At 44.0% G+C, this 24,797-nt stretch overlaps 1 protein-coding gene across 4 annotated transcripts; it reads left to right on the forward strand.

Annotated features, from left to right (window-relative positions):
• Positions 1-1,390: 1,390 nt before the first annotated feature.
• On the forward strand, positions 1,391-20,463 carry sertad4 (SERTA domain containing 4). 4 transcript variants are annotated; one of them, XM_078230543.1, is made up of 5 exons: positions 1,391-1,472; positions 3,096-3,200; positions 3,528-3,687; positions 17,584-17,699; positions 18,642-20,463. In XM_078230543.1, the coding sequence occupies exons 3-5, from the start codon at positions 3,543-3,545 to the stop codon at positions 19,431-19,433; spliced, it is 1,053 nt and encodes a 350-aa protein (XP_078086669.1). In that variant the 5' UTR covers positions 1,391-1,472; positions 3,096-3,200; positions 3,528-3,542; the 3' UTR covers positions 19,434-20,463. The 4 variants fall into 4 exon arrangements, with proteins under 4 accessions (XP_078086669.1, XP_078086672.1, XP_078086670.1 ...); XM_078230546.1 differs by having other exon boundaries at positions 3,528-3,675; XM_078230544.1 differs by lacking the exon at positions 1,391-1,472 and adding an exon at positions 1,700-2,304 and having other exon boundaries at positions 3,528-3,675.
• Positions 20,464-24,797: the final 4,334 nt, after the last annotated feature.

A 24,797-nucleotide genomic window follows, 5' to 3' on the forward strand; every position in this document is an offset into this window, starting at 1 on the left:
TGCAGTTCCATTGTAAGGCAGAATTATTATGCAGTGTCCACAAATTGATGTGTATGCAGTCAATGACATGCTGCACCTTGAGGAAGCCTGCAGTCCCAGTGACGTCTCGCACTCTGCCTGCTTCTCTCTGGCAAGAAGAAATGAAATGTGATTAGTTCTCAATGAACAGAAAGCTCCAATGATCTTCCTTGTGCAACAGTGGAAGGCAAACTGAAAGAAGTTGTAAATATCTCCAGCTTAGCCACAAGCTCATCGCTGCGGTCACCTTGACAGCCATTGGCAGAGCAACTCTTGTCCTGCCCTCAGGTTGTTGTTGTGTCTGCAGCAGATGGTAAATTTCAATGAGGATATCCTTCCTGAAGCACAGAAATCACACACATTGTTCACTTGCTGAGGGTCAGTAAGGAGAATTGTTCCCTGAAAACCTTGGGCAGTTATGCTCTTGTGCCGAAAGCTCTTCTCCCCTTCCTCTTCCAGCAGGTTGCCTTGCTGCCCGTGTCTCTATTCATTCTTCAGGTCATGCTGTATTCCAAGAGAATGCCTATGAGTGCACCCACCTCTGTGACCAACTGCAGAAACCTAAACTTAGCATAAGCTCCTTCAGCACGTGCGACACCACTCACTGTAAACGGCAACAACTTCAGCTAACTATAGAAAACACAAACATTTGTAGAATCAACCAGCAACTAGCCTGTAAGTAGTTGATGGTCCCTTTAAATCATGCTGGGGGGGGGGGGGGGGGGGGTCCCGTTAAACTTGTGTTCACCTATGCAAAGTTAAGAGATGTTACCTGGAATGTTGAGCTCCAAAGTGGCACTGCCGCCATCAAAATGAGACCTGCACACTAACTGATAGCACCATCTGCCCAGTTCTGCATGCTTCAGACCACATTCATTGCATTTTTGGGCCCACCACTATGGAGTGCACACCATGTGCTCAATAGAGTACACTCTGGCCATGGATGCCATCTTGGGGGTTCGAAGGGCACTCATCGCGCCCAAGGATGGGCACAAACCCATCCCAATTCTGTGCCGGTTGTCTTGTAAGATTTTTAACTGAAGCCATTGTGTCAGTTAGGGTATATTAATTAATGAGTGACATTAAGGGGCTTGTTTCCTAATCTGAATTTTAAAAAATTGCAACTGCTGCAAATACTCAGCAGGTCGGGCAGTACATGTGGTCAGAGAAACAGTCCATGTTTCAGGTCGGTGGGTCAGTATCGCCTTTAAGACAGCGCAATAGCCTCCCCAAGAAAGCGGTTGGCAGACACAAATTGGCCTCCCTAATCCGAGTACTTGCTCGAGCATGGTTTTTTTTGGAAAAAGGAAAGAATGGGAGGGCGAGGTGCGGTCTGCCAGGCTATTTGAATCCGAAGCAACACTGACGCCCTGCATTTCAACTCGCTCAGAGCCCGGAGGGAAGCTGTCAAATGTCCTTGCAGCATCCACCGAGCCGAGGACGGGCACCAGTGAGTGAGTGAAGGGCTGGCCCCTATTAAATACCGTGCATCTGGGGTCACTTCCAGATGTGAGCCAGTGGATGATTGCTCTGCACATTGGGGGGGGGTTGCAGGGCGCACAGAAGGTGTTGCAGGGAGCGCCCCTGTTGATGGGTGTGTGTGTGTGGGTTGGAGTGGAGCTCGGGGGGGAGGTAGGTCTTTCTCCCAGGATCTGGTCCAGCAGTAGCTGGGACCCTGTGCAGGGAGGGTTCTGCTCTCTCTCCCTCTCAGCCCGGTGTGTAGTTCTACACAAACTGGCCGAGCTTGATGCAAATCGCGCTGGGAGGGTGTCGAGGGCAAATGCATTGCTGATGCAGCGATAGGTTTTGTCGCCCTGGAGGGAAGCACGATGTTGCCAGGGTTGAACCCCTGTCTGATTTATTTATCTATGGGGGGGGGGGGGGGGAGACTAACATCCGGAAATCAGGGGTGGTGGGAGTAAGTTTACAGAAAAAAAACCCTCCCCGTTGCCACGTCTGACCGCGTGGTCACAAGCGGCTATCAGATCTGCTCTATAAAAGGAATGGCAAAATCTGCTTCCCCGGGAGGCCGGGCCCCTCTGCTTTTGACAATGAAGGGCTGCTGTGTGGCTGGACTTGTCAGCAACCAATCCTTAAAGCGACCCCGCCCCATTCCGCACAAATACTGGGAGCATTCATTCGGCGTCTCAACAGTTTTCCTTCTATGGGGAAATGGACACTGTAGGTAGGATTCCTGGGGATATGAGTGTAAGCACTCTGAAATGTGGCTATTAGCTCCCCCGCGTCCCGGGCCACTTTCACCAGCCGAGCTGCTGACACAATTAGGTATGTCTTTGGGATTTTGTGTTTTTTTTTGTTCGCTTTTTACTGTTTGAAGTCGTAGCGGACAGAGGAGGGGGGGGGGGGGAAATTATGGACCAACAGACGTTAGTTTTACCCCCCTCACCCCTCCCAGTGTGTGCTTATTGGGAAGGTGCATTTTTTTAAAAAAATCCATTTTTGTAGGACGGAAAATAAAGTTTGTCCGCAATCCTTTGACCATTTTGACTCATTCACCACTCAGTACGTGTGTGAGATCTGTAACACCAGCTCCTTTGGTTGCTGGGGGGAGGGGGATCCAGTTTAAAAGTTTAATTTTCCTCCCAACACTGCCAGCTAAACTCAGGTTAAAATGGATTTACCTTTTTTGCCTGTGGTGTGGAATTCCAAAAGGCACCCTCCCTTAAAATATTCCACGCCAGAACCAACCGGATTCCCAAGTATATTTGGCAACCAGGGCTCCTCACGGAATGCAGGATGTAATCTGTATTATATATATATAAAAAATCTGGCGGTGAATGGCGAAAAATAAAGAAGGAATCACTTGGGTTGGAAAGCTGTGTTTAGCCCAGTTATTTACCGTTTAGCAGAATGTGTGGTTGGGGGGGGGGGGAGGAGGGATAGGGCTGGTGAGAATGTGTTTTGTTTATCTTCCATCTAGTTAGTTCTCCCCCAAATACCAATGCTTGTTTAATCTGCATGCTTTTGACGTTGTGCTTGGCTCCTCCGGGACTCGAGACACACACACACACACACACACACAATTCTGAGCCAATTCTCCCGTCCCGTTCTCTCAGGGTTGTGACTCCAGGACCCGGGCTCTTTGCTGTCGTTTCACATCCTGTCCATTTCTCGCAAGTTTCCCAGGCTGGACTGCCGCCGGAGTCCACTCTGAATGACTGGTAAGACATTCTCATCTTTTGCCGTGGGGGGGGGGGGGGGGGAGGAAAATGACCCTGGTGTCGATAGAAAGGATCCCAAGCCGTGTAGATATTTGGTTTAAAGTTAATGGGCAGTGGTGGGTAATCGCCCCACTTGAGTGAAGGATTGAATCGGAGGGTTTGTTTTTTTTTATTGACAAGGGGGGGGGGGGTGGGTTGGGAGCTGAAATAACCCCAGGCGTTGCAGCAAATAAACTGCAGAGATCTTTCCCCTTGTTCAGCCGCACATTCCCCACACACAGTGGACCAAGTGAGTGTCTCTCTCTCTATCTCTATTTGATTCTGCAGCACCTCGGCTGAGAAATGACATTGGTGATTTCGATGAGCAGATTATGCGATCTTCCCATTGAAGAACCCTCAGAGATCCCGGAGTACGTCCCCATCTGGGAGGAATCCTTCAGCAAAACCACAGCCACCTCGAACCAGACTAAATACGGTGAGCCCACAGGTCAGTCAGCAGCAGGTACCCCAGACATCGATCTCGGTCGTGTTTCCCTTTTGGGATATAATCCTGTGTGTGTGTGTGGGAGAGAGAGAGAGAGAGTGCGGCTTTATGTACACTCCAAAGCTGTGACTTTGCGCCAGTCAACCACAATTTATAAGATGGGTGAGTGGGAGGGCCGAGATGGACAGGGGAAAAAAATGTGAGAAAACAGACTTTGCTTTCTCTGGCATCCTACAACAGCCTGTTTACATTAGTGACTTGCCATACATTTTAAAAGGTTTCAGCTCCTGATCCATTGCTTGCAACTAGTCTTCACAGACCTGTATGTGAATATTTTTCAGTATTACTGGAGAATTGGCAACTTTCTATTACGTGTGCAATGTCGTTGTAATATTTATAGAATATAATTCTGCAGAAGCCAGTTGCAAATTACCTCTGAATAAAATGGCAGTTATAATGTCACCGTCATTAATGTTTCATTCGAAATAGCACCATGCACTAACAGCGAAGCGGGTACTGGAAGTTGGTACCCACACTGCCAGCCAGTCTCATCATAGAGACAGATGTGATTCATAACACAATTAAGTTCACAGTGAGTGTGTTAATAAAATAATCCCCAGCGGGGATTTCAAGTTGGTAATGATATGATGGGACTCAAATGACTTTTGTTTCATTCTCGTCGCATTTAATTTAACCTTATGTTTTGTCTGGAAATTTCTGGTGGCATACTGCATTTGCACCAATGCCAACTGGACAAGAGGGGGCAGCAGTGTGTGGAGTGCAGTTACAGCCTACCAATTTTTTTTTCCCCTGAGCTAGCCAAAATTGCTGGAGGGAGGAATCCCAGTGCTGTTGCAATCAGCTAGTTCAGTCGCGGAGTTAACTGGTTGGATTGATACCTAAAGGGGCAGTCACACCATATCGTTGTTGGAAAGCACCACTGGGTGTATAGTGTTCAGCTCATCCACATGGAGCAGATGTGAATTTACAGGAAGCAAGCTGGAGTCCTTGTTTAAAGGTAATTTGGACTGATATTTTCCCACTTTCCAGCTGCCTGGTACAAGGGGGCTTCAGTAATACTGGATTTGGCAGAGCAGAGCCTGCAAGAATAAGGAGAGGCTGCTAGTGATACCAGGTGGCAAATTTTGTGGACTGTCACGTTCTACCACTGTGTTATGCAACGACCATCCATACCAAGCACAGCTTAGATAATGAGACCATGACATTTGGGTTTAACAGAGATACTATGGCAAAACTATGCTTTCGTCAAAACCTCTGTAAAGCGTGTCACATCGCTATGTCACTATCTGTGGCCAGCAAAGTTTGGCTCTCTCGTTTTTAAGTGATATGTTCAAAGCTCTTCCAACTCGTCCTGAGAAACATGCAGTGTCAGCCGGGTTGGCAGTCTGCAATGTATCAAGGATGTCACATTTGCTTTATTCTGCAAGCCAACAATTGTATTATTTTTGCCACCGACCAACAGCAGCAGTGTGAGAGGGCAGCAGAAATCTGTAGGACCTAATGTATAGAGGATCTGGGACTAACGCTCTATTTGCCATTCAAGCTCCTGTGTGTTGTTTGACCTCCCAAAAATGATTTTTTAAATATTTCAGTGAGAACATTATACACAATGAACAATATAGAATGTGCAGAATGCTTGCTTCCCCAGAAGTGCTGAGGATCCCTTTATTTCAAAGCTACCATCTGTGTCACCCTTACTTGAAAGAGAATGAAAGATGGCATCAGGAGACCTGCCAATGCTGGTGATACCGATGCGCTTATCGTGTGTGGAAGCAGAGCACAAGTGCAATGAAGCTCATGCTAATTCAAACTTATCAAACCTGGATGTTGGTACCTTGAAACAGAGCTCTGTGCTCTGTAACAAGGCTCTAGCTTGCACATTGACAACCAGGATGACAAACTAGGGTGAAAACACCAATATGAAATTAGCAGCGCTACCAGCAATGCAGCCAGAAAGACCGACATAGAATAGAATCAGAGAATCCCTACAGTGCAGAAGGAGGCCATTTGGCCCATTATGTCTGCACCAACCACAATCCCACCCAGGCCCTATTCCTGTAACCCCACATATTGCTAAATTGACCCCGACACGAGGGTCAATTTAGCATGGCCAATCAACCTAACCCACACCTTTGGACTGTGTGAGGAAACCGGAGCACCTGGAGGAAAACCCACGCAGGCACGGGGAGAACGTGCAAACTCCACACAGACAGTGACCTGAAGCTGGAATCTAACCCGGGTCCCTGGCGCTGTGAGGCCGCAGTGCTAACCACTGTGCCATATTTCGTATCCTGGTAGGCTATGAAATAGCCCTACCAGGATCTATTTCATAGCTTCAACGTTTCTTAAAGAGTAAACCGTAGCTGTGAAAAACATTGACGTTTCATACTTAGTTGTTCTAATTCTATTTATTGTTATCTTGTGCTGTAAGGAACGGCATAAATATTCAGCACAAAGCTCAAATCAACCGCAGGATATTTTATTTCTCGATTGCCTGTTACATGAACGTTGACAGGTTGACTTCACGTCATGCTGCTTCTTGGTGTTTGCAGTTTCTTTTAAGCTGTGTGACACCCAGACTCTCTTTCCTCCTGTGTGAATCTTTGTGGAAAGACGCAGGGTGGAATTTTCCAATCCCCCAGCAGCAGGAATCATGGCGGAGGGCAAAATATCTGTTTCCCGACAGCAAGTTAAACTGTTGGAATTCTGTTCACCCGACTTTCAAGGCAGGTTAAAGACAGGTTAAGCTTCCCGACGGACAGAGTTGGGACCTCATTTGCAAACATTAGCATTTCATACATATTAAAAGACCATCTCGCTGGAATTAATGTCGCCCTCCAAATTAAGTTGCGCGCCAGTGAGGAGTCAGAATGTTTAGTTTTATGACTGTACATAAGTGGCTTCACCTGGTGGGCTTCCCCTCTTCCACAACTTTGAGGTGCATAGATGCTGCTTTCTCCTTGGGGACCTGGTGTCACTCCACTCGACACCATATTTGCCATTAGCAAATATTGCAGCAAGGCTGGACAAGGGAGGCAGGTGAAGGGCGGAAGGTGGGGTGGGGTAGGGGGGAAGCGAAGGCTGGGCAGGGAAGGTAGGCTTATGGGGGAAGGGTGGGCTGGATGATGGAGAGCGTAAGGGGAAGGGTGGGGGGGATGTCAGAGGGCAGGGTCAATAGTATCGACTATGGGATACCAGGAGGAGAACTCAGGGTCCTGATGAAAGGATGGAAAGTAATAGAGGGGAGATTGGAGGCAGTGGGATGTCAGGTTTAGACTGAAAGTCTGGTGGTTGAAAGTCTCATCGGGTGGGGAATTAGAAAAGTGGCTCGGATAAGAGGAGGGGGGAGGATCAGGGTGGGCATGGGGACAGTAATGGGTGCCAGGGAGGGAAGGCATGTGGCACTGGATTGTGACACGTTCCAGGGTAACAGGGGCGAGAGGAATGGTGATATTGGATGGGTGAAGAGTGATGGGGGAAGTTAGTGGGTGAGAGCGGGAGGGTAGAAGGTGGTGCGGTGAGTCTGGAATGTGATGTGCACTATTTTGCAAATCTGATGTTTACCACGCAGTTAGTCAGTGAGGTCCTCGAAGTGAGAGGAGGGTCTTTTCAGGTGGTTAGAGTTTCAAGGTCAGCACAAGTGGCTGGCTAAAGGGACACTTGAATAATGAAGATGCAACACAATGAGAATCAGACTCACACAACTAACAAGAGCAGAAAATGCTGGAAAATCTCTGCAGGTGTGACAGCATCTGTGGGGAGAGAATAGAGCCAACGTTTCGAGTCTAGATGACCCTTCGTCAGAGCTTAGAGTTCAGCATCTTGCTCAGTTGTGTTCTTGCTCTATGGTAAAGTCCACACAGCCGCAGGTTTGTTACTGATTCATAACATTAAGATTGCAGGAAGGTGTAGAGCTGCCATTCATTCTGTACCATTTGTGTTGACTGCAATAGGAGGCAGGGGAGGAGGGAGGTGGATGCCTCCAAGGGGCACGGTTGGTGGACGGCAGCCAAACTTGTAACTCTAAACCTCCCAAGTGAATGGTAACGGTTGGAAGGGCTCATGTGGTTAGTCTCTCAATGCTGTCAAGGCAATGGTCTCTCTATAAATACTTGAGGGTAGCGGAGACAAGCGGAAAAGTGTCTGCTTCAGGCTTCTTGCACATGGCTCTCATCACCCTGGTCAAAACGCAACATCTCCATATACATTCATGTATGAACAAGAGGGACACCCATCTTAGCTCTCCAGGATGGCCTTTACCTGGGAGGTGTAGGTGCCATGACTAGACAGAGGTCAGGTGCAGGGCTTAGCACTGGTCTGCTGGCTTTGAGATGGAAGGAGACCAGTACAGGACATGTTCACATAATGTATCACTTATTCGGTCATCTACTGAGGCCATCGATGATGCTGGTTGCTCAAATCCAGATGAGGAGAATGAGGGTGCGTCACCAGTCTGCACAGGGCTAAGAGGAGCAAGAGCCTGGGCAGCAAGAGGCTGCAGGGTCAAGGTTCCAGCAAACATGGATCTCTGCAACGGTGAGCATTGTCTCGAGAATGGGTGTATGGCCAGCGGTGCTGTTGTCTAAAGATAAGCAAAAGGCAATGCCAGAGGCACCCATGTAGGTCCCAGGATGTGGTTGCTCTCGTCTGTGAATTTCTTCCATATGAGCCGTGGCCACAAGGTCTCTGGAGGAGTAGCATGGATCTCCTGGCCTGGAATGAATGAATGTCTGTTTGGGTGCCCCAGAAAAATGGTGCCATGACCTTTGACCCCAAGCGGTAAGGGTGGGGCAGGCCACTTCCTGCTCTTCTCCACTACGAGATTCACCAAACTGCTTGCTGATGTATAATTAATGAGCTCAAAAGTGGAAGATCGTGTGTGTTCACCCAACCTGTTGCCCAGCAGGAATCACACTGACTTTCCCGCCAACCACTAACTTAGTCTCCAGAATGGAAAATTCTGTCTGAAGTGTGTTGGCAGTTTGTAAGATTACAGTGCTTCCCTGTTGGCTTAGACTTCCCTGAACTTTATGTTGCCGTTGCTCTGAGGGTGAGTCAACTGCATTATGACTATGTTGACTGATCAGTGTCCCCAGCTTCAAGTTACTTCCTCCCACTTCTGGTACACCGAGAACTTCTTTCCGTGGGAGATTATCATCCTGTTAATTGTTTACCGTCTCTCTTTAGTCCTTGGAGAAGGCTTATAGATGCTGGTAAATCAATCAAACTTCTAATTACAATTTACAGCTGATTTGTTGCTGCTTCCTTCTCATTGACTGGCCCACGTTATGGGAAAGAAGTCCTACATTTTTACCCACAAACTGAAAAGCACTAATATTATGGCAGAAGATGTCAATTTTCCCAGAAACCTTTAGAAACATACACTTTACCTGTGATTAGTGGACCTATAATTTCCAGACTAAAATGATTATTTTCTTTTTATTTGTCCTAGGTATTTATTATTCTGCATTTCACATGATTCCACCTGTTTATAAATTAGAAAATATAGTATTCGCAGTGTTCCAGGAGCCATTGGACGTGCACTTAAATTTACAGTCGGAGTTTTGTGACAACAGAATAAATTGACATTTGGGGCAGAATTTTCCCGTCTTGTTCACCATGGAAATCGTAGTGGGCAGGACAGGGCCATGCAAATGTCTGTTGACCTCAGGCGGGATTTTCTGGTCTTGGGGGCGAGTGTGGCTGGAAAATCCCGCAGCTGGAATATCTGCAGGGTCCTCTAGTCTGAGATTGACAAAATCCCTGGCTTAAACCAGCAATTTACACAGTGTCTTGGAGTTCTGCTCATCTCCTTCAAAAATTATGATAGGAGATTGGGGAAAACCCTGGGAAGTTCAGGACTTGAACGTCTTGCTGGTCAGTTTAATGCATCATTTCATTAGTATGAAAATCTATTTTAATTCATCCATTATCAATTTTTAAAATCACAATAAACACAGCTTGGTTTATATAAGCAGTGAGCTGTTGTTTAACATACATAGCACTATATTCTACATTTGTTAGAAATTGTAACTTTATAATATGTGTAGAGCCATTTGGTAATACAGAACATGAGCGGCACGGTAGCACAGTGGTTAGCACTGCTGCTTCACAGCTCCAGGGACCTGGGTTCGATTCCAGGCTTGGGTCACTGTCCTTGTGGAGTTTGCACATTCTCCTCGTGTCTGCGTGGGTTTCCTCCAGGTGCTCCGGTTTCCTCCTACAGTCCAAAGATGTGCGGGTTTGGTTGATTGGCCAAGCTAAAAATTGCCCTTAGTGTCCTGGGATGCGTAGGTTAGAGGGATTAGTGGGTAAAATATATGGGGGTAGGGCCTGGGTGGGATTGTGGTCGGTGCAGACTTGATGGGCCGAATGGCCTCTTTCTGTGCTGTAGGGATTCCAAGATGAGTATTGCTGAAAAAAGGCATTTTATCGAAGCTTTTCATCTTGCACTCATCAGGATAATCACAAGAATATCAATTTCAGAGAAGATAATGACCTTATACTGTATGAGACAAGCGTGTTGATTGGTTGGCAAGTGGACCCTGATTAGTGGAGGTGTTGCGATGAAGAATGCACTAGTTAATGATGACTGACAGTTAACTGCCAAGGATTCTCTGCCAAGGCATCTCAAAAATTGAGCAACAGTTGGCAGTTTAACACTGCTACTACGCAGTAGCAACGCAAATTGTATTCACCGCTAACAGGATGCTGCCATCAAATGCAAATGACTTTCTGCCTATCACATAATGAAGAGTAATGTAGCATTTGAATTTCAGTGCCAATGTGATGCTGGGTATGTAGGTCGTACACACTAAATACTGGCAGATCGCATCAAACAGTGTCACCCAGCTGCTATTTGCAACAGGCAAGGTACAGCCTGTACCCACCAGCCTGTGCTTGCAAAACTCAAAACAAGGTGTCCACATTGGATTTGATTCTGCGATTGGATGGCATTTGCTAAGTAATTCTCAATGTGCCAAAGATGCTGACAACCAATTTAAAATTGTTAGTTGGGCTTAGTGTGGTGCATTTGCATGTACTGGAAACTACATACATTAATAGACAGAGCCCTGTTTTTTGCAGACAGAAAGAATATGTACACAAATAAGTGACCGCAATCTGCTGGTTCATTCCTCAGGGCAATGCCTTGACCAATCAGAGTCAAGCTGTCTGATTTAAACTTTCAAACAATGCTTGGCAGTTAACTGTCAGTTGTCATTAACTGATGCATTCTCCATGGCAGTGCCTCTCCCAATTAGAGCCTTTTTGCCAACTAATCAGCACTCTCTTCTCATACAGAATAAAGTTGGTATCCTTGCAATTGTGCCGATGAGTGCAAGACAAAAAACTTTGACAAAACCTTTTTGTAATATTTGTTCTTGCACGAGATTGTGCTTTGTGTTTCTACTCTAGGGATGGGAGATTTTTATTGTTATACTTCATCTTGGAAATCAAAAATCCATGCTTCATTTCAAATCCCCTTATATTTTTATCACCAGCTGCCCAGCAAAAAAAGTGTACAGAGTACAATATGCAATATATGATGGTCAGGAGACGAATTAAAGATTTGCATGGTATCCTCCATTCTATGGTCTGGTGTCAAGCACTGACAATTTTGTTTGCAGTATACCCTGACCTCTATAAATAATAGTTTTTATTCATTCGTGGGACATGGGAGTTGCTGGCTGGCCAGCAATGCCCACGGTCGATACATGGTCATCAGCAGATTCTTAATTCCAGATATAAATAGTATACAATTACCTGTCAGAATAATGATACACTGTACTATATCACAGATCCATTATCCCTTCACATTTTCCATCACCAAACTCTTGAAATAGCATTGACACCAAATAATTAATATAATTAACAGCAAAGGAACTTACTGACCTGGATACTCCTGGTGAAGTTAGGTAACAATCTCTGTATCAAGAATAAAAATAAACAGTGCTAAAATGAATAAGCACAAGTGCTTTTAATCTGAAATAGAATCAAAAACTGATAGGAATTGATAAGAGGTCAGAAAAAAAAACTATAGTCCAATTTTTCAGGTTTAACCAGTTTTGATATAGTGCCCCATCTCAGTGTTAACTTACTTTACCAGCTATTGACTGGGCTTCTGCGCATTTCCAGAATGTTTTGCCTAACATGAACTCCTTCATCTTTTCTCCCGTAGTTTTCAAAATGTTCTGAACGCCTCAGCTGGAATCTTATAGTTCAGTTGGAGGTGCCCTCAGTTTTATCATGTTATCCTCATTGTATTCTGTGAGCATTACTGGCAGTATTCAGCATTAATAACTTAAGAACAATGAAACAAAAGTGTCCATATCCACGAGGCACACTACATTCCAAGGTTAGTGCGTGAATTGATTTACCACAAAATGAAAACATGACTCACACAGACACGAGGAGAATGTGCAGACTCTGCACAGACAGTGACCCAAGCAGGGAATCGAACCTGGGTCCCTGGCTCTGTGAGGCAGCAGCAAACAGATCATCATTTGGAACAGTGAGAATTCAGGAATGGACTGCAAGTTTATGTAGTTAGTAGTTCTGCTGTAATTGGTCCAATGCTCCTGGGCAGGAATATCAAGTAGAATTCCAATGCTGGGATTCAGCAGATAACCTCCAAAGAAAAGAGGATTCTTGGATTTCTGAGGAGGAGCCTTTGATATTGCAACAGATATACCGGTGTTATAGCTTACCAAATATTTGTTCGTCCAGTCCTGCAGTTTGTAAGTTATGTGTTAGATCCTTAGGTGGTAAAAAGATGTAAATAAGATTGAAGCAATCCATCAATTCTCCATGAATCAGAAATACAATAGTGTCATATCCTTGATCAAAGATTTGGACTGAGAGCAAGAGCAGGAAAAAATAGACTATGTTCTATCAAATATGTAATGGACTGATGGGAATTGACAAAAACAAGTTCTTGGTGCCCTCTGGCAATGACAAAGCATGAGGTAGTCATCGACCCAAACTACAAGGACTATCTGTTTCCAAGACAGTGTATTAACTTTCTTTGTTCCCAAGAACAATCTCATGCTGAAACAAACTGCCAGTGGAAATAGTCACAGTCCCGTCTCTTGAAATCTGTAAGACCCACCTTTAGATTATTTCCATTTAAGAGTTTTCATGATCAGGACTATAACTTCAGTAAGCCATGTCTAATTTAGCTAGTGCTACTCATATACAGGTTTGAAGAATACAGGTATTAGTCTGTGATGCTGACACAACTAAAGCAGAAGCAGAAACTGTTATCCAACAACTTGTGGAAGAGAATTCACACATCAATTTTACATGAGGATAGGCCTGGGTTAAATGATTTTCTATCTCCATTAAAGAGCCTTCCAATGCCTAGAGTCAAGCTTCACCCATAGACAGTAAGTCTACCTGATTAATGGCTAGTTTATATTATACTGATACTCACAGAAATCAACATCTTTGTGAAAGGAAGGGAGTAAACAAAAAATAGGGAAAAAACATTATTTTGCTTTCTGGTTAATAGAGTAAACTGCTAAACAAAAGAATGGAAGTTTTAGCCTTTTTTTAACTGTGCATTTAATTTGATTGAACAGTGGATCTCTATCATCACATCCCTACAATGCAGAAGGAGGCCATTCGACCCATCGAGTCTGCGCCAGTTCTCTGACAAAGCATCTTAATCAGGCCCTATCGCGTATCCCCACATATTTACCCTGCTAATCCCCTAATTTACACATCTAGGAACACTAAGGAGCAATTTAAATGGCCAATCCACCTAACCGGCTCAACTTTGGACTGTGGGAGGAAACTGAAGCACCCGGAGGAAACCCACGCAGACACGGGGAGAATGTGCAAACTTCACACAGTCAGTCACCCAAGGCTGGAATTGAACCAGGTGTGGCATGAGGCATCAGTGCTACCATGCCGCCCCTATTGAGCATACGTGACTCAATTTTTGCATTCTGAACCACCAATTCACCAATATAAATAAATGAGACTCTAAATTGAAAGATTTTGCATGGGGCACATAGAGCAGAGAAACCAGCATCAAGCTCAGTACTTTCAACACATGAAGCTTTCCATTTTCTAGCTATTCCTTCAATTGGTGAAAAGTAGGGATCACTAAGGAATCAGGTTAATTTCTCATCTGTGATTTTGTCAAGCAAAATTCTGTGCAGAAGCAGAGTTTCATAATATTGAGGGTTTAGTCTAGCACATTACACGTGTTCTATCACACAAGAAAAAGTGTTTTTGGAAAGAAGAAACTGATATAATCTTGGCAGTCTTTGGTTCCATCAGTTGTACCTGAATTCTATATCCCATTATTCCCTTCCCAAGAGGAATCGACTAACCTCAATCTTGAACAGTTCAATTAACCTAGCACCAACAGCCTTCTAAGGAAGTGAGTTCCATATTTTCATAACTCTTTGACTAATAAGTGCTTCCTGATTCCAGTGTTAAAAGGCCTTAGAAACATAGAAACCTTACAGTGCAGAAGGAGGCCATTCGGCCCATCCAGCCTGCACTGACAACAATTCCACCCAGGCCCTATCCCCATAACCACACGTATTTGCCCTGTTAATCCCCCTGACACAAAGGGGCAATTGAGTATGGCCAATCCACCTAACCCGCACATCTTTGGACTGTGGATGGAAACCCATGCAGACACAGAGAGACTGTGCAAACTTCACACAGACAGTGATCCAAGGCTGGAATTGAACACAGGTCCCTGGCATGTGAGGCAGCAGTGCTAACCATGGTGTCACCATGCTGTCCTGGAGTTTTGATGAATCCCTTTTGCTCTGAATTCTCCATTAGATGATATAGGGCTTGATTTTCTGAAAATGTCATGATGGCAAGAAAATCGGAGCGGTCTGTGCCATTCTGTCCGGCGCAGTCCAGACCGCACTCATTCCACACTTATTCATTTTTGGGAGAGTGGTGAGTTGTGCACTGGTTCTGGAAGGGGCACTACCTAAACATGCCAGTGAATGCAGCTGCAAAGCAATCGGGCACTGTTTTGAAAGGGTGTCCTGATCTCACAATCCCCCCCCCGCCCTTCATCCCCCCACGGACATCGGGACACCCACCCTCCTGCCGCAGCATGTCTCTCCCCCACCCCTCCACAACAAGGATCACTGGCATTGGGGCCCTCCCAATGAGTCCCCCTTCATGACCTCTGACATGCCCCTCCTTCATGCCCCACCCCTTCACAACCCCCCCTGCATAGCATACCCCTTACAGTCCCCTCTCAGGCCCCACCCCTTGACATTGCTCCATGCCAGGTTAGCACAGCCAGATGGGCACTGCCAGTATATCAAGTTGGCAGTGCTAGTGTGCCAGGTTAGCTATGCCAGATGGGCACTGCCCAGCCATGTACCCGACCACCTGGAGGCTTCAATGATCTCTCCCCCCCCGTGGTCTCCGCTAGTGGAGACCAGTAGTGATTCTCGCCAGGCCCGTGCTGCACCCAAGGGTCAGAAGATTCCAGGAATTGGGAGAATCCAGTGTCAAGTGGCCCAAATATATTTAAATGCTACTTTAAATGTGCTAATTGGCCTTGCACGGCCTTGCACCTTTTCCGGGCACAACCCAGTTTTGTCAATAGAAAGGGACCAGGATGACTGCAAAACATTTGACGCCGGGCGCAAAGCACATTTTTAGGCCCACACTCTATTTTCCGGGATTGGCACGATCTGCGCCAGGCATGGCGAGGCCTAAAAATGACCCCCATAATTTCTCAGTACCTGCTCCATCAAATCTCTTTCGCTGTTTTGGACCTCAATTAGATCACCCCTCATTTGAAAGGAATAAAAACCTAGGGTCTGCTATTTGTCCTCATGATTAAAGCCTTTATTCCCTGATATCATTATGGTGAATACATATAAGCCATAGGAACAGAAAATGCTTACAGGTCAGGGAAACATCGATGGAGACACTGCGTTTCAGGTTGGTGATGTATCATCAGCACTGGTCAGTAAAATAGCATGAACTAATTTTCACTCTTCAACAGATGCTGATAGTCCTAATGAGCATTTCCAACATCTTCTGATTATATTTCAGACTTCCAACATTCACAGTATTTTATCTTAATCTTGTAGTCTTAGTTTGGGAAAACCTATTGGAGCAGTGGACAGAATTGAAAGGCATTTAAAATGACCTGAAAAGATAAAATCCAGCACATGAATGGACAAGGAAGATGAGGCAAATGTTTTGATTAGAAAGGAGATTGCAGAGAACTGCAGGCTGTCCTGTACTTCTTTGGATCCAAAAAATGTGCAAGCTTTAATTTTATGGCCATTTATTATATTGATATGATCTGCACAAGAGAAGGCTGAGCTATTTAAAAGTACCAAGTAATTCTCTAAACATGGTATTGTATCATGAATTATTGTGTACACTGAGTTAGTATGTCACTAATAGATCAACTGAAAATTAATAAACTTGACATTCACAAGAGTAGGAGATATTTATGGCTTAAAGAGGATTTGGACATCTCAATTCATCAATCCAGAAGCACTCTAGGGACCCTTGTCACTGAAGCATCCAATCTTGAATGATGCAAGAATTTCTTTCTACCATTCTTTATCTAGGAACTCAATCCTGAGATTCATCACCCTCTGTGTGAAAAAAGAATTTCCAGATATCAATCCTACATTCGCATTTTACTAGTTTTAATCTCATCCCCTGTTGCATTATTTAGCAATTTATATTATATGTTGGATTTACATTTTTTCATTTGGATGAGAATGTTTCAACCAAGAAGTCATCACCCTCTCATAAAAGATCCAGGGCACTAAGTGAAGAAGAACAGGGATGTTGTTCTGGTGTCCAGGCTAACACATTTTCCCCAACCAATATGTAAAACTTGTTGCTTATTTTATTGTTCTTTGTGGGAACGTGTTGTAGGCAAATTGGCTTCCAGGATTTCTCAATTACAATCATGACTACACGTCAAAAGTGCTTAATTGGCTGTACAGTGTTTTGAGATGCCTTGAGGTTGTGAAAGGTGCCATAAAACTGCAAGTTCTTTTTTCCTTTAACACTGAAATGCACCCTGTCATGCAGAAATTCAGGAGTAAAATAGTGCTTTCCAGTGTGTGCACATCAAATATATTTTCCCTCACACAACATTTACCGTGAGCGATAAACAATTTTTCTCCCTGGGAGTCTTTGTTTGGTAAAGAACAGTAAAAAAAAGTCATTAATTCCTTATCGTATACTAGTTATATTTGTAATGAAAATCAGAATCTGTATTTGTCATTGTGTCATTTTAAATGCTATTGTCATAGTTAACAAGCATCTCATCATGAGATATAGCTGTTCAAAATAGATCAGAGGTTAATAATGTTGGATTCACCCTGCAGGCTATTGTAAATTCTATTAAACTGGCCTAACTGACAACAGATACTATAATTAAAGGACTACATAATAAGGAGCCAATGTTTTGTCTTGTCTCTCATTCTATGAGACAAAAGTGGTCCAGTGGAACTGGCTCATTCAAACACTCTTTGAAATAATATTCAAACAAAATATTAAAATTAAAAACGGTGCAGCTATTATAATTAACTGGAATGCCTAATAATTACATTTATACTGAAATGTAATCCTGTTACTTCTCCTTTAAGACATCAGAAATGATTGTGTTTGTTAGTATTGTGCACGTATCATACTGAAATTTTAAATGTATTTTCCCCTCCAACTAATATGCTAATAGAATATATGTGATAAAATATTTTATCTGAATAATTTAGTGATCTTGGATTAACCCAAGGAAATATGAGACTAACTGTATTAATTGTCAATCAATTTGCATAGGAAGAAATTAAAATGAAAATCTGAGAAAGTTTTCAACCATATGTAGCAGCTATATTTGATTTATTTCAACAGAATCACCTTGCAAAGGAATCTCAAATTTTCTAACAACGTCCAAGATAGCATACTTCAAACGGAAATATGTGGAAGATGGAGATCTTCATCCACCTGCTCACACCTGCTGCCAAAGAGTAGGTTACACAAATTCATTACAGTTCCATTTTAATTTAACTTCTAGCTTGGCAGTAGGTTAGGTCTAGTTTCATTTTTCCCTCTTTTTATTTCTTCTAGCCATATCTCCTGGGAATTGAGTCATATATTACATCTATGCTGAAATGTTACCCTGTTACTTGGGCCTTTAAGATAACAGAAATGATCGCGTCTGTTCTTGTTTTGTACCTATCATTAGTGAAATTTCACATGCACTTTTGTTATTCCAACCAATATATTAACAGGATATATAAGTGATTTTTTTAATAGACATCTGAATATTTCAACATTCTTGGAATTAACCCAAGGGAACAGGATAAGTTGTTAATTTGTTAATTATCAATATTAACATCAATGTTTAGTCTGGTCAGTTTAGCAATCGTTATCACAACTCAACGAGCTCTCCATTTCTTTGAGAAGCCAATTATGTGAGACTGGACTACTCACGAGAGACTTAAATGAAGAAGGATATTAAATAAGGAGTTTTTAGTCCACTACTTCTGCATATTTCCCAAAACCTGATCAAGAGAAGCACTTATTTGGGTCTTCTCAAATATGGGTGGCATTTGAGGTGGGAACAACCAACAAGGGGAAATTATGCAGGGATTGGGGGCTGATGACATTTGATGGTGAAACCATATTCTCGGGGGCAAAGAAAAATGCAACCTTTTGATATGTATTTATCGATCCTCCTTTCCACCCACCATTGCAGAAAATCCTTGGAGTTTTACATTGATGTTCATAACTGGTTGATGCTGAATGTACATATTTGATCTCAATTATAATTGAATTGTTTAAAAGAAGTGGCTTAAATTTGTGTAATAAATATAGGCTTAGGTATGATAGTAGGCCCAACAGTTAGTGTTGCCATGTTGTAGGGAATGGCTGTTTGCAGTATTTGTTGACTTATTTCTGTTGTTTAGGCGCGGAGCTTGGCTGTTCCTGAGGATCGCACCCACATACTTCGTTTATCACTGGAAAAACTAAGGTTTATTGAAGATCCAGAAGTGTTTCTGCGACGTTCAGTACTGATCAACAACTTGCTGAAACGGATTCGAGGAGAAATGCAGAACGACTGGTACTTGTCTGCCTGCTCTTTTGGGGAGACACCACCCAATGATTGGTTTGGATCACAGGAATCGACCTATAGGAAGCGACTGCGGATTGCCAAAGAGTATGACAGCAGTTTGCATGATTGTTGCTTTTACCAAGACTGCGGTAATCAGTATTCAATGATACCTTACTCTGTCTATAATGGGGAGGGGGCTCCCTCTTCCCTGCCTAGCTGTTCCCGCCAGGGCATGGACTGTTCCGAAGTTTATGGAGCCCATAATGCGCATCCCCGGATTGACGTGGCAACCAGTGCAGTATCTGACATTTATGAGAACATTGGAAAATTATACGATAAGGAAATCAATGAGGAAGATGAGCATCAAAAGGGAAGCAGTGCAGCAAAACATACTTCCAGTGAAAGGTCCCACCCTCTTATGTGCAGTGATAAGGGGGTTGATTGTAGTGCAACTGGCGTCAGAAACGATGGGATGATTCCAGCTGAATCTCTGTTAGAGTCTGGCATATTAAAGCAACCTGCAGGCGATCACAAACTTTGTTCTGTAAAGGAAGCAAAATTCGAATCAGCTTGTTTTGTGATGGCGGGGGCCAGCAGCTTAACAAGTCTAGCAAAGAGCACATGCCGAGTCAGTGATACATATTAGCATAAATGTCCAGTACAGGAACTGCATTTGAATCTTTATCATCATGCTGATGCACTTTATGCTATTATTGAGACAAAACCCTAAAGAGAAAAATAATCACAAAAGAAAATGAACCTGCGCATTGTGGGTTGGTTTACTTAAATTGTCTATCACAGCGTGTTGAGATTTTATGGTTTATACTGAAAGTAACAAGCATATGATCTAAGGTGCCTTAAATTTGTTATGACAGTATTAAAGTTTGCAGGACAATACAGTTCATCTGTTGGGGGTCAGTTGTATGAGGTTTTATACTATTTTCTTAAATTTTGACTTGCCACAGAACGTAAGGTGCATTTAAAGGGAAGAAAGATTGACTTTATTTTAAAATTCACATTTGAACAGATGATGTGTATAGTTTCAATCTATTCCTGTGGATAATATTCTCCAGTAATCCAACAGTGGAGTGATCTTCCCGATGAGCAAACATTTAGCTGCCTGAGTATTTCCATAGCAACAGATGGACTGTTGCAGAGAATGAATTTTGTTTTGTAAGGTCTGTGTATTGTTGGCTGACTTTATGTTTCACCTTCATTTCTTTTAACTGCGATGCTCTTTAACTTTTGAACTCAAAAGTTAACAATTTTTAAAACTAATTTCTTGCTATATGCTGAAAATCCCGAATCATTTTAATGACATGGCCATCAATGAGGACTGTAGCATTATATGTCTTGGTTGTGGAGACTTTCACTTGTAACTGGATATTAAAACTTTGTGAGCAGTACAAGTTCTCATGAGAAATGGGAAATGCTCCCCATAAAACACTTGCATTCAAAATGACTGTATCCTTTACCTAAAGGCATTAGCTTTTTTATTGTGATCGTGGCCAACATTTATGTTTCCAATGCAAATTGTACATGCTTTTTCTACAATCAAAAAAAACAAAAATATATGGGGTCCTTTTCCACGTGGTATGATAAATTGGTACATATTAGTGTTTTACAGTAAAATGTGATTTACATGTAAAATATTTATTAAACAGTAGAACATCTTACACCGGCTGAGTACGTTGATATTCATTATTCGTGGAATCCACGGCATACTAAGTCAGGGGAGTCGGTTAGCTCAGTTGGCTGGACGGCTAGTTTGTGACGCAGCACGAGTTCAGTTTTCATACCAGCTGAGGTTATTCATGAAGGCCTCGCATTCTCAACTTTGCCCCTCGCCTGAGGTGTGGTGATCCTCAGGTTAAAATCATCACCAGTAAGCTCGCCCCTTCAAAGGGTCACCTGGGACGATGGCGACTTTACCTTTACCTTACCTTATACCAAGGTTACAAGAATGGATAATTATTAAAGGCGATTAATCAGGTTTTCTTGTTGCTGAGTTCACTTGTTAAGAAAGGGCATGATTGGCTCTAGATAACAAATGCACTCAAAAAGAGAAAATACTTGCACTTGTTCCTGGTATAAATACATCAAAAAATTCAAAAACAAAATGATGGGTGAAACAGTTCAGTCATCTCTGACTATAAAGTGGACACTACTGGGTTTTGCCAAACGATTTTACCCCAATCATTTTGTCCTGTTTTTAATAAAGAAAGCAAATTCTAATAGCCTATGAACCATGCTGTGTCTCAGAGATGATTTTCAACTTTAACTGCCACTCTTTTATTGTGATATCACCGACTGTCGATCACATGAGGGCCACTAGATTGGAAAAGTGGAAAAACACCACAGCATCAAACTAAAACTAAAATCAGTGTTCAGATTTATTCACAAGTAGAATATACAGAAGCCGTAAAGCCTCAGAGTGAATTTTGCAAGATGAGGTTTGCAGCATGGAGCCTTGCTGGAGAGGGATGTTGTTCACAGATCCGTTACTTACATTATAGAGCTGATTCTCCAAACAACATTCCTGTTCAGTGAGTGATTGTGTTGGGACCTTTATGTAAAATATACCAAACATTGCAAATGACATATTTCTTGCTCATTAAGTGACAGGACAGGATGAAATTATCTTTTTTGGATCTTCATAATGAAAAATTATACTTGATTAATGTAAATTTCCAATTCATGGAGATCAATTTATTGGCATGGCAAATTTATAAACAGGGCTTTAAAGTTGACAGGCAGTCTGAAAACCCAAGAGAACGCAGATTCTGCAGGATGCGGCACATTATTGTCTTTTTGCAAATACTTTCCCTTTATTGATCAATTAGCAGGGTTGCTGAATTTAGCATCCCCCAGTCTGTTAACCCACCTATGTCAACATTTGGAAACAGCAAGTTCTAACCGTTTGTATGCCTTCTTTTTCGAGAAGAACATAAACAATCAGAATGCAACTAATAAAGTTATCATCCATTGCCACTGTGTGATTGTATGAATTGGACATTCACAGAAACAGTGCACAGAACCTTAGTTGCTAAGGGAATGTGGTCTTGGGTGCGGGCCTAGGGTTAAATCCTGGGAAAGTGATGTCAGGTCAGAAAGCAAACATGATCCTGCCCACTCTGGCCTGGATATGTTTGCAGGTGAGCAGGGAACTTCGTGCAGCTGTCAGTAAAGTTATTATAGTACGCAAACACGTAAATAACTTTGAACGTTACTTTTTATTCTGACTTTAACAGCCAGGGGACAGGTTTCCCAATCTCTCTGTGACTCATCCTGATCCACGGGGATAATGTACACAGGACAGTGCTTCTTCAGTGAAACTGGCAGCCTGGGAAGCCATCAAACGGTAAAATGGAAGAGCTACAGCTAGGCTGGTGCTCCCAACACTTCTTGGAAGTTAGTTCACCTGTCTTCAATCACTTTGACTTGTACTTCTCTGCCATCAGTCTTCACTGCAGCATGGGAGCAACTTCTACAGCTCTACCCTAGAACTCGGATTAGAAACGAGAGGAACAGCAATACCAACAACCCTCGCAGCAGCAAGAGAAACACCAGCTGCCTTCCCCTCAGCCACATGCTACTCCATTGGACACTGAGATATTGGCCACAGGATACTGAACCACCAATACCAGATCTACAGGCAGAGGATAGGCTCTCTCAACATATCTGAGCACCAGTGCTTTGGAGGTTTCATGGCAGGTTATTGCTGACATCGGCAGCCTCCCGCGCCATGATCTCCTTCCCAATGGAGCAGGAGGACATGCAATAGCATCAGCTGTCAAGGTGACTGTCATTGTAGGGCCTCCAGACTGATTTTCCACCTCTTCCCTGGAGTTTTGCACTTCAGAAAGGGGTGAAAACACAGAGTTGAGTGTGAGAAATAGATTGCATGGAGAGGATGTGTGGATGTGAACATTGGGTCTTTAGTTGGGGATGTGAGGAGTTGCCTGGAGAGAGAGGAATGAGTGTAGCTGTAAGGTGTGTTGTTCTGAGGACTGCCAATGCTAGCAGAGTCAGAATGTGGGCCTTGGCACCTGAAAGTCTAAGCCACTCACTTGCCATTGGTTTCTTAGCTCCTTGAATGTCTTTGGGCACTGGCTCCTGGTTGGAGGACCAAACTCCTGCTGCTTACTTCCTTGGCCATTACTATCCATACCTATTTAGTGGGAGAAGCTGGCCTCCATCTCCTGTCCCTGGTAAACATCAACGCCCTTCAGACCCTCAGAGCCCACATTAGGACCTCAAAGAGTTTGATGGCCAGGTGCAGCTTTCCCAGGTCTCCTTGACCTGTAGTAGTTATTGAAGTCACAGGAATCAATGTACACTTCAGTTATTTAAAACTCCTTTAAGTGGAAGTCCTTCCATTGATAGATTGGTTGAGCCATCCTGCTGCCCTTTCTGTCCAGGAAGAGCAGAAGTGGGATGGTCATGCCAATACCAAGTTAAAGAGCCACAACAAAGCTTGCATCAATTGCAAATGGGTTCCCAAACCATTACCAGCCTCTCTGCTGTGTGTGTATCTATTCAGTCGAGATCCTCCGTGCCCCCCCCCCCCCCCCCCCCCCACCCTACCCCCCACTGACCTTTCATTGGAGATCTGACTGGCACTATCTAAGTTTATTGAAAAATATAAAAAAATTACACCCATTTTTGTATCACTTTTCACATAGTTTGAAGATCCGAAAGCACTTCACAAGCAGGTCATTGAGGGGGGTTAGTGATGGTTTCTTCACTCTGAACCTTCCTGTTACTGCCCTTCCCCCACTGCCTCCCATCTGCTCCTGGGGAAGAGGGAGGGTATTGAATTCTGTCAGTTTAATTTGAACAAGGTGACTAATGCTACAAGGCTAGAGCCTTGTTCTGTGCATTGTCTGTGGAAAACAATATTTCTAGGAGCATACAGCACTGGAAAACACACTGCAGATTAGTGATGTTTGGTCTGCATTTACCTTATGTTGCTTTAGTATAATCGTGAGCTTCCACTGAAGAAAGGGCACAGGGTTGTCTGAATAATGAGGCAGGTGGAAGGCATTTATGGCCTCCCATATTAATTTCACAAGTGCACAGAATAATTAGGTTTTAGGCATTGTGCACACCTCCAGCTGACCCGCTCCCCGGGCAGACCCCCACCCCCCAGTCTGCCCCGATCGCTGGCCTCCCTCCTGCCCAAACTGATCCTTATGCAGAGTGGCAGCAGGACCCCTTACCCCCACTGATTGCCCCCTAGCCCCATCCCCACCAGGCCCCGCCCCCACCAGGCCCCGACCCCATGAGGGCCCTCCCCTTGGCACTGCCCCCATGCCTGATGGACAGTGCCAGGGTGCCCCCGGACATGGGCACCTTGCCCTTCGGGCAGTGCCAAGTTGCCCATGCCCCGGGGGGCACCACTCACTCCCCCGCCGCCCGACCCTCTGGGGTACTCCGATTTCCCCCCTTCACTCCAGCGGGGCCGTCCCTATAGTTCCCCAAACGTGGGGACCTCTGTAAACCCCGCCAGAGTGTTTCACTCCGGCGGGGTGGGAGAGGCCAGTGGACCCGGAGAATTCAGTCCCGGGCCTGCTGATTTACATTTAAATTATATTAAAAACAGATTAAAATTACTTACCTGCCTTCCTGCCAGTTTCCAGCACAGATCTGATGGTGCCAGAAATCTGGCGCTGGGAGATGCACTCGCGGTGGGAACGGAGCACGAATCCTGCCCGTGCCCGGCTGCAAGATTCTCCCATCCTGCTGCGCTAGAAAATTAGCGCGGCGGGTGGGAGAATCGCCTCCTTGGACTCTCAGGGATATAGGGAGCAGGCCGGAAAGTAGAATTAAGGCTGAAGTTTAGCCATGATTGTATTGAATGGCAAAGCAAACACGAAAGACAATAGGGACTTTCCTCCTCCAATTTCTCATGTTCTTATGACCTGAACGCAAAAATAGGGGTGGGTTTGTATCACAGCAGACAGACTTCACCAGCTGTGTTCGAAATACCTGGTACACAGGTGCAGGG

The sequence above is a fragment of the Mustelus asterias genome, chromosome 15, assembly GCF_964213995.1.
Source record: "Mustelus asterias chromosome 15, sMusAst1.hap1.1, whole genome shotgun sequence".
NCBI lineage: Eukaryota > Metazoa > Chordata > Chondrichthyes > Carcharhiniformes > Triakidae > Mustelus > Mustelus asterias.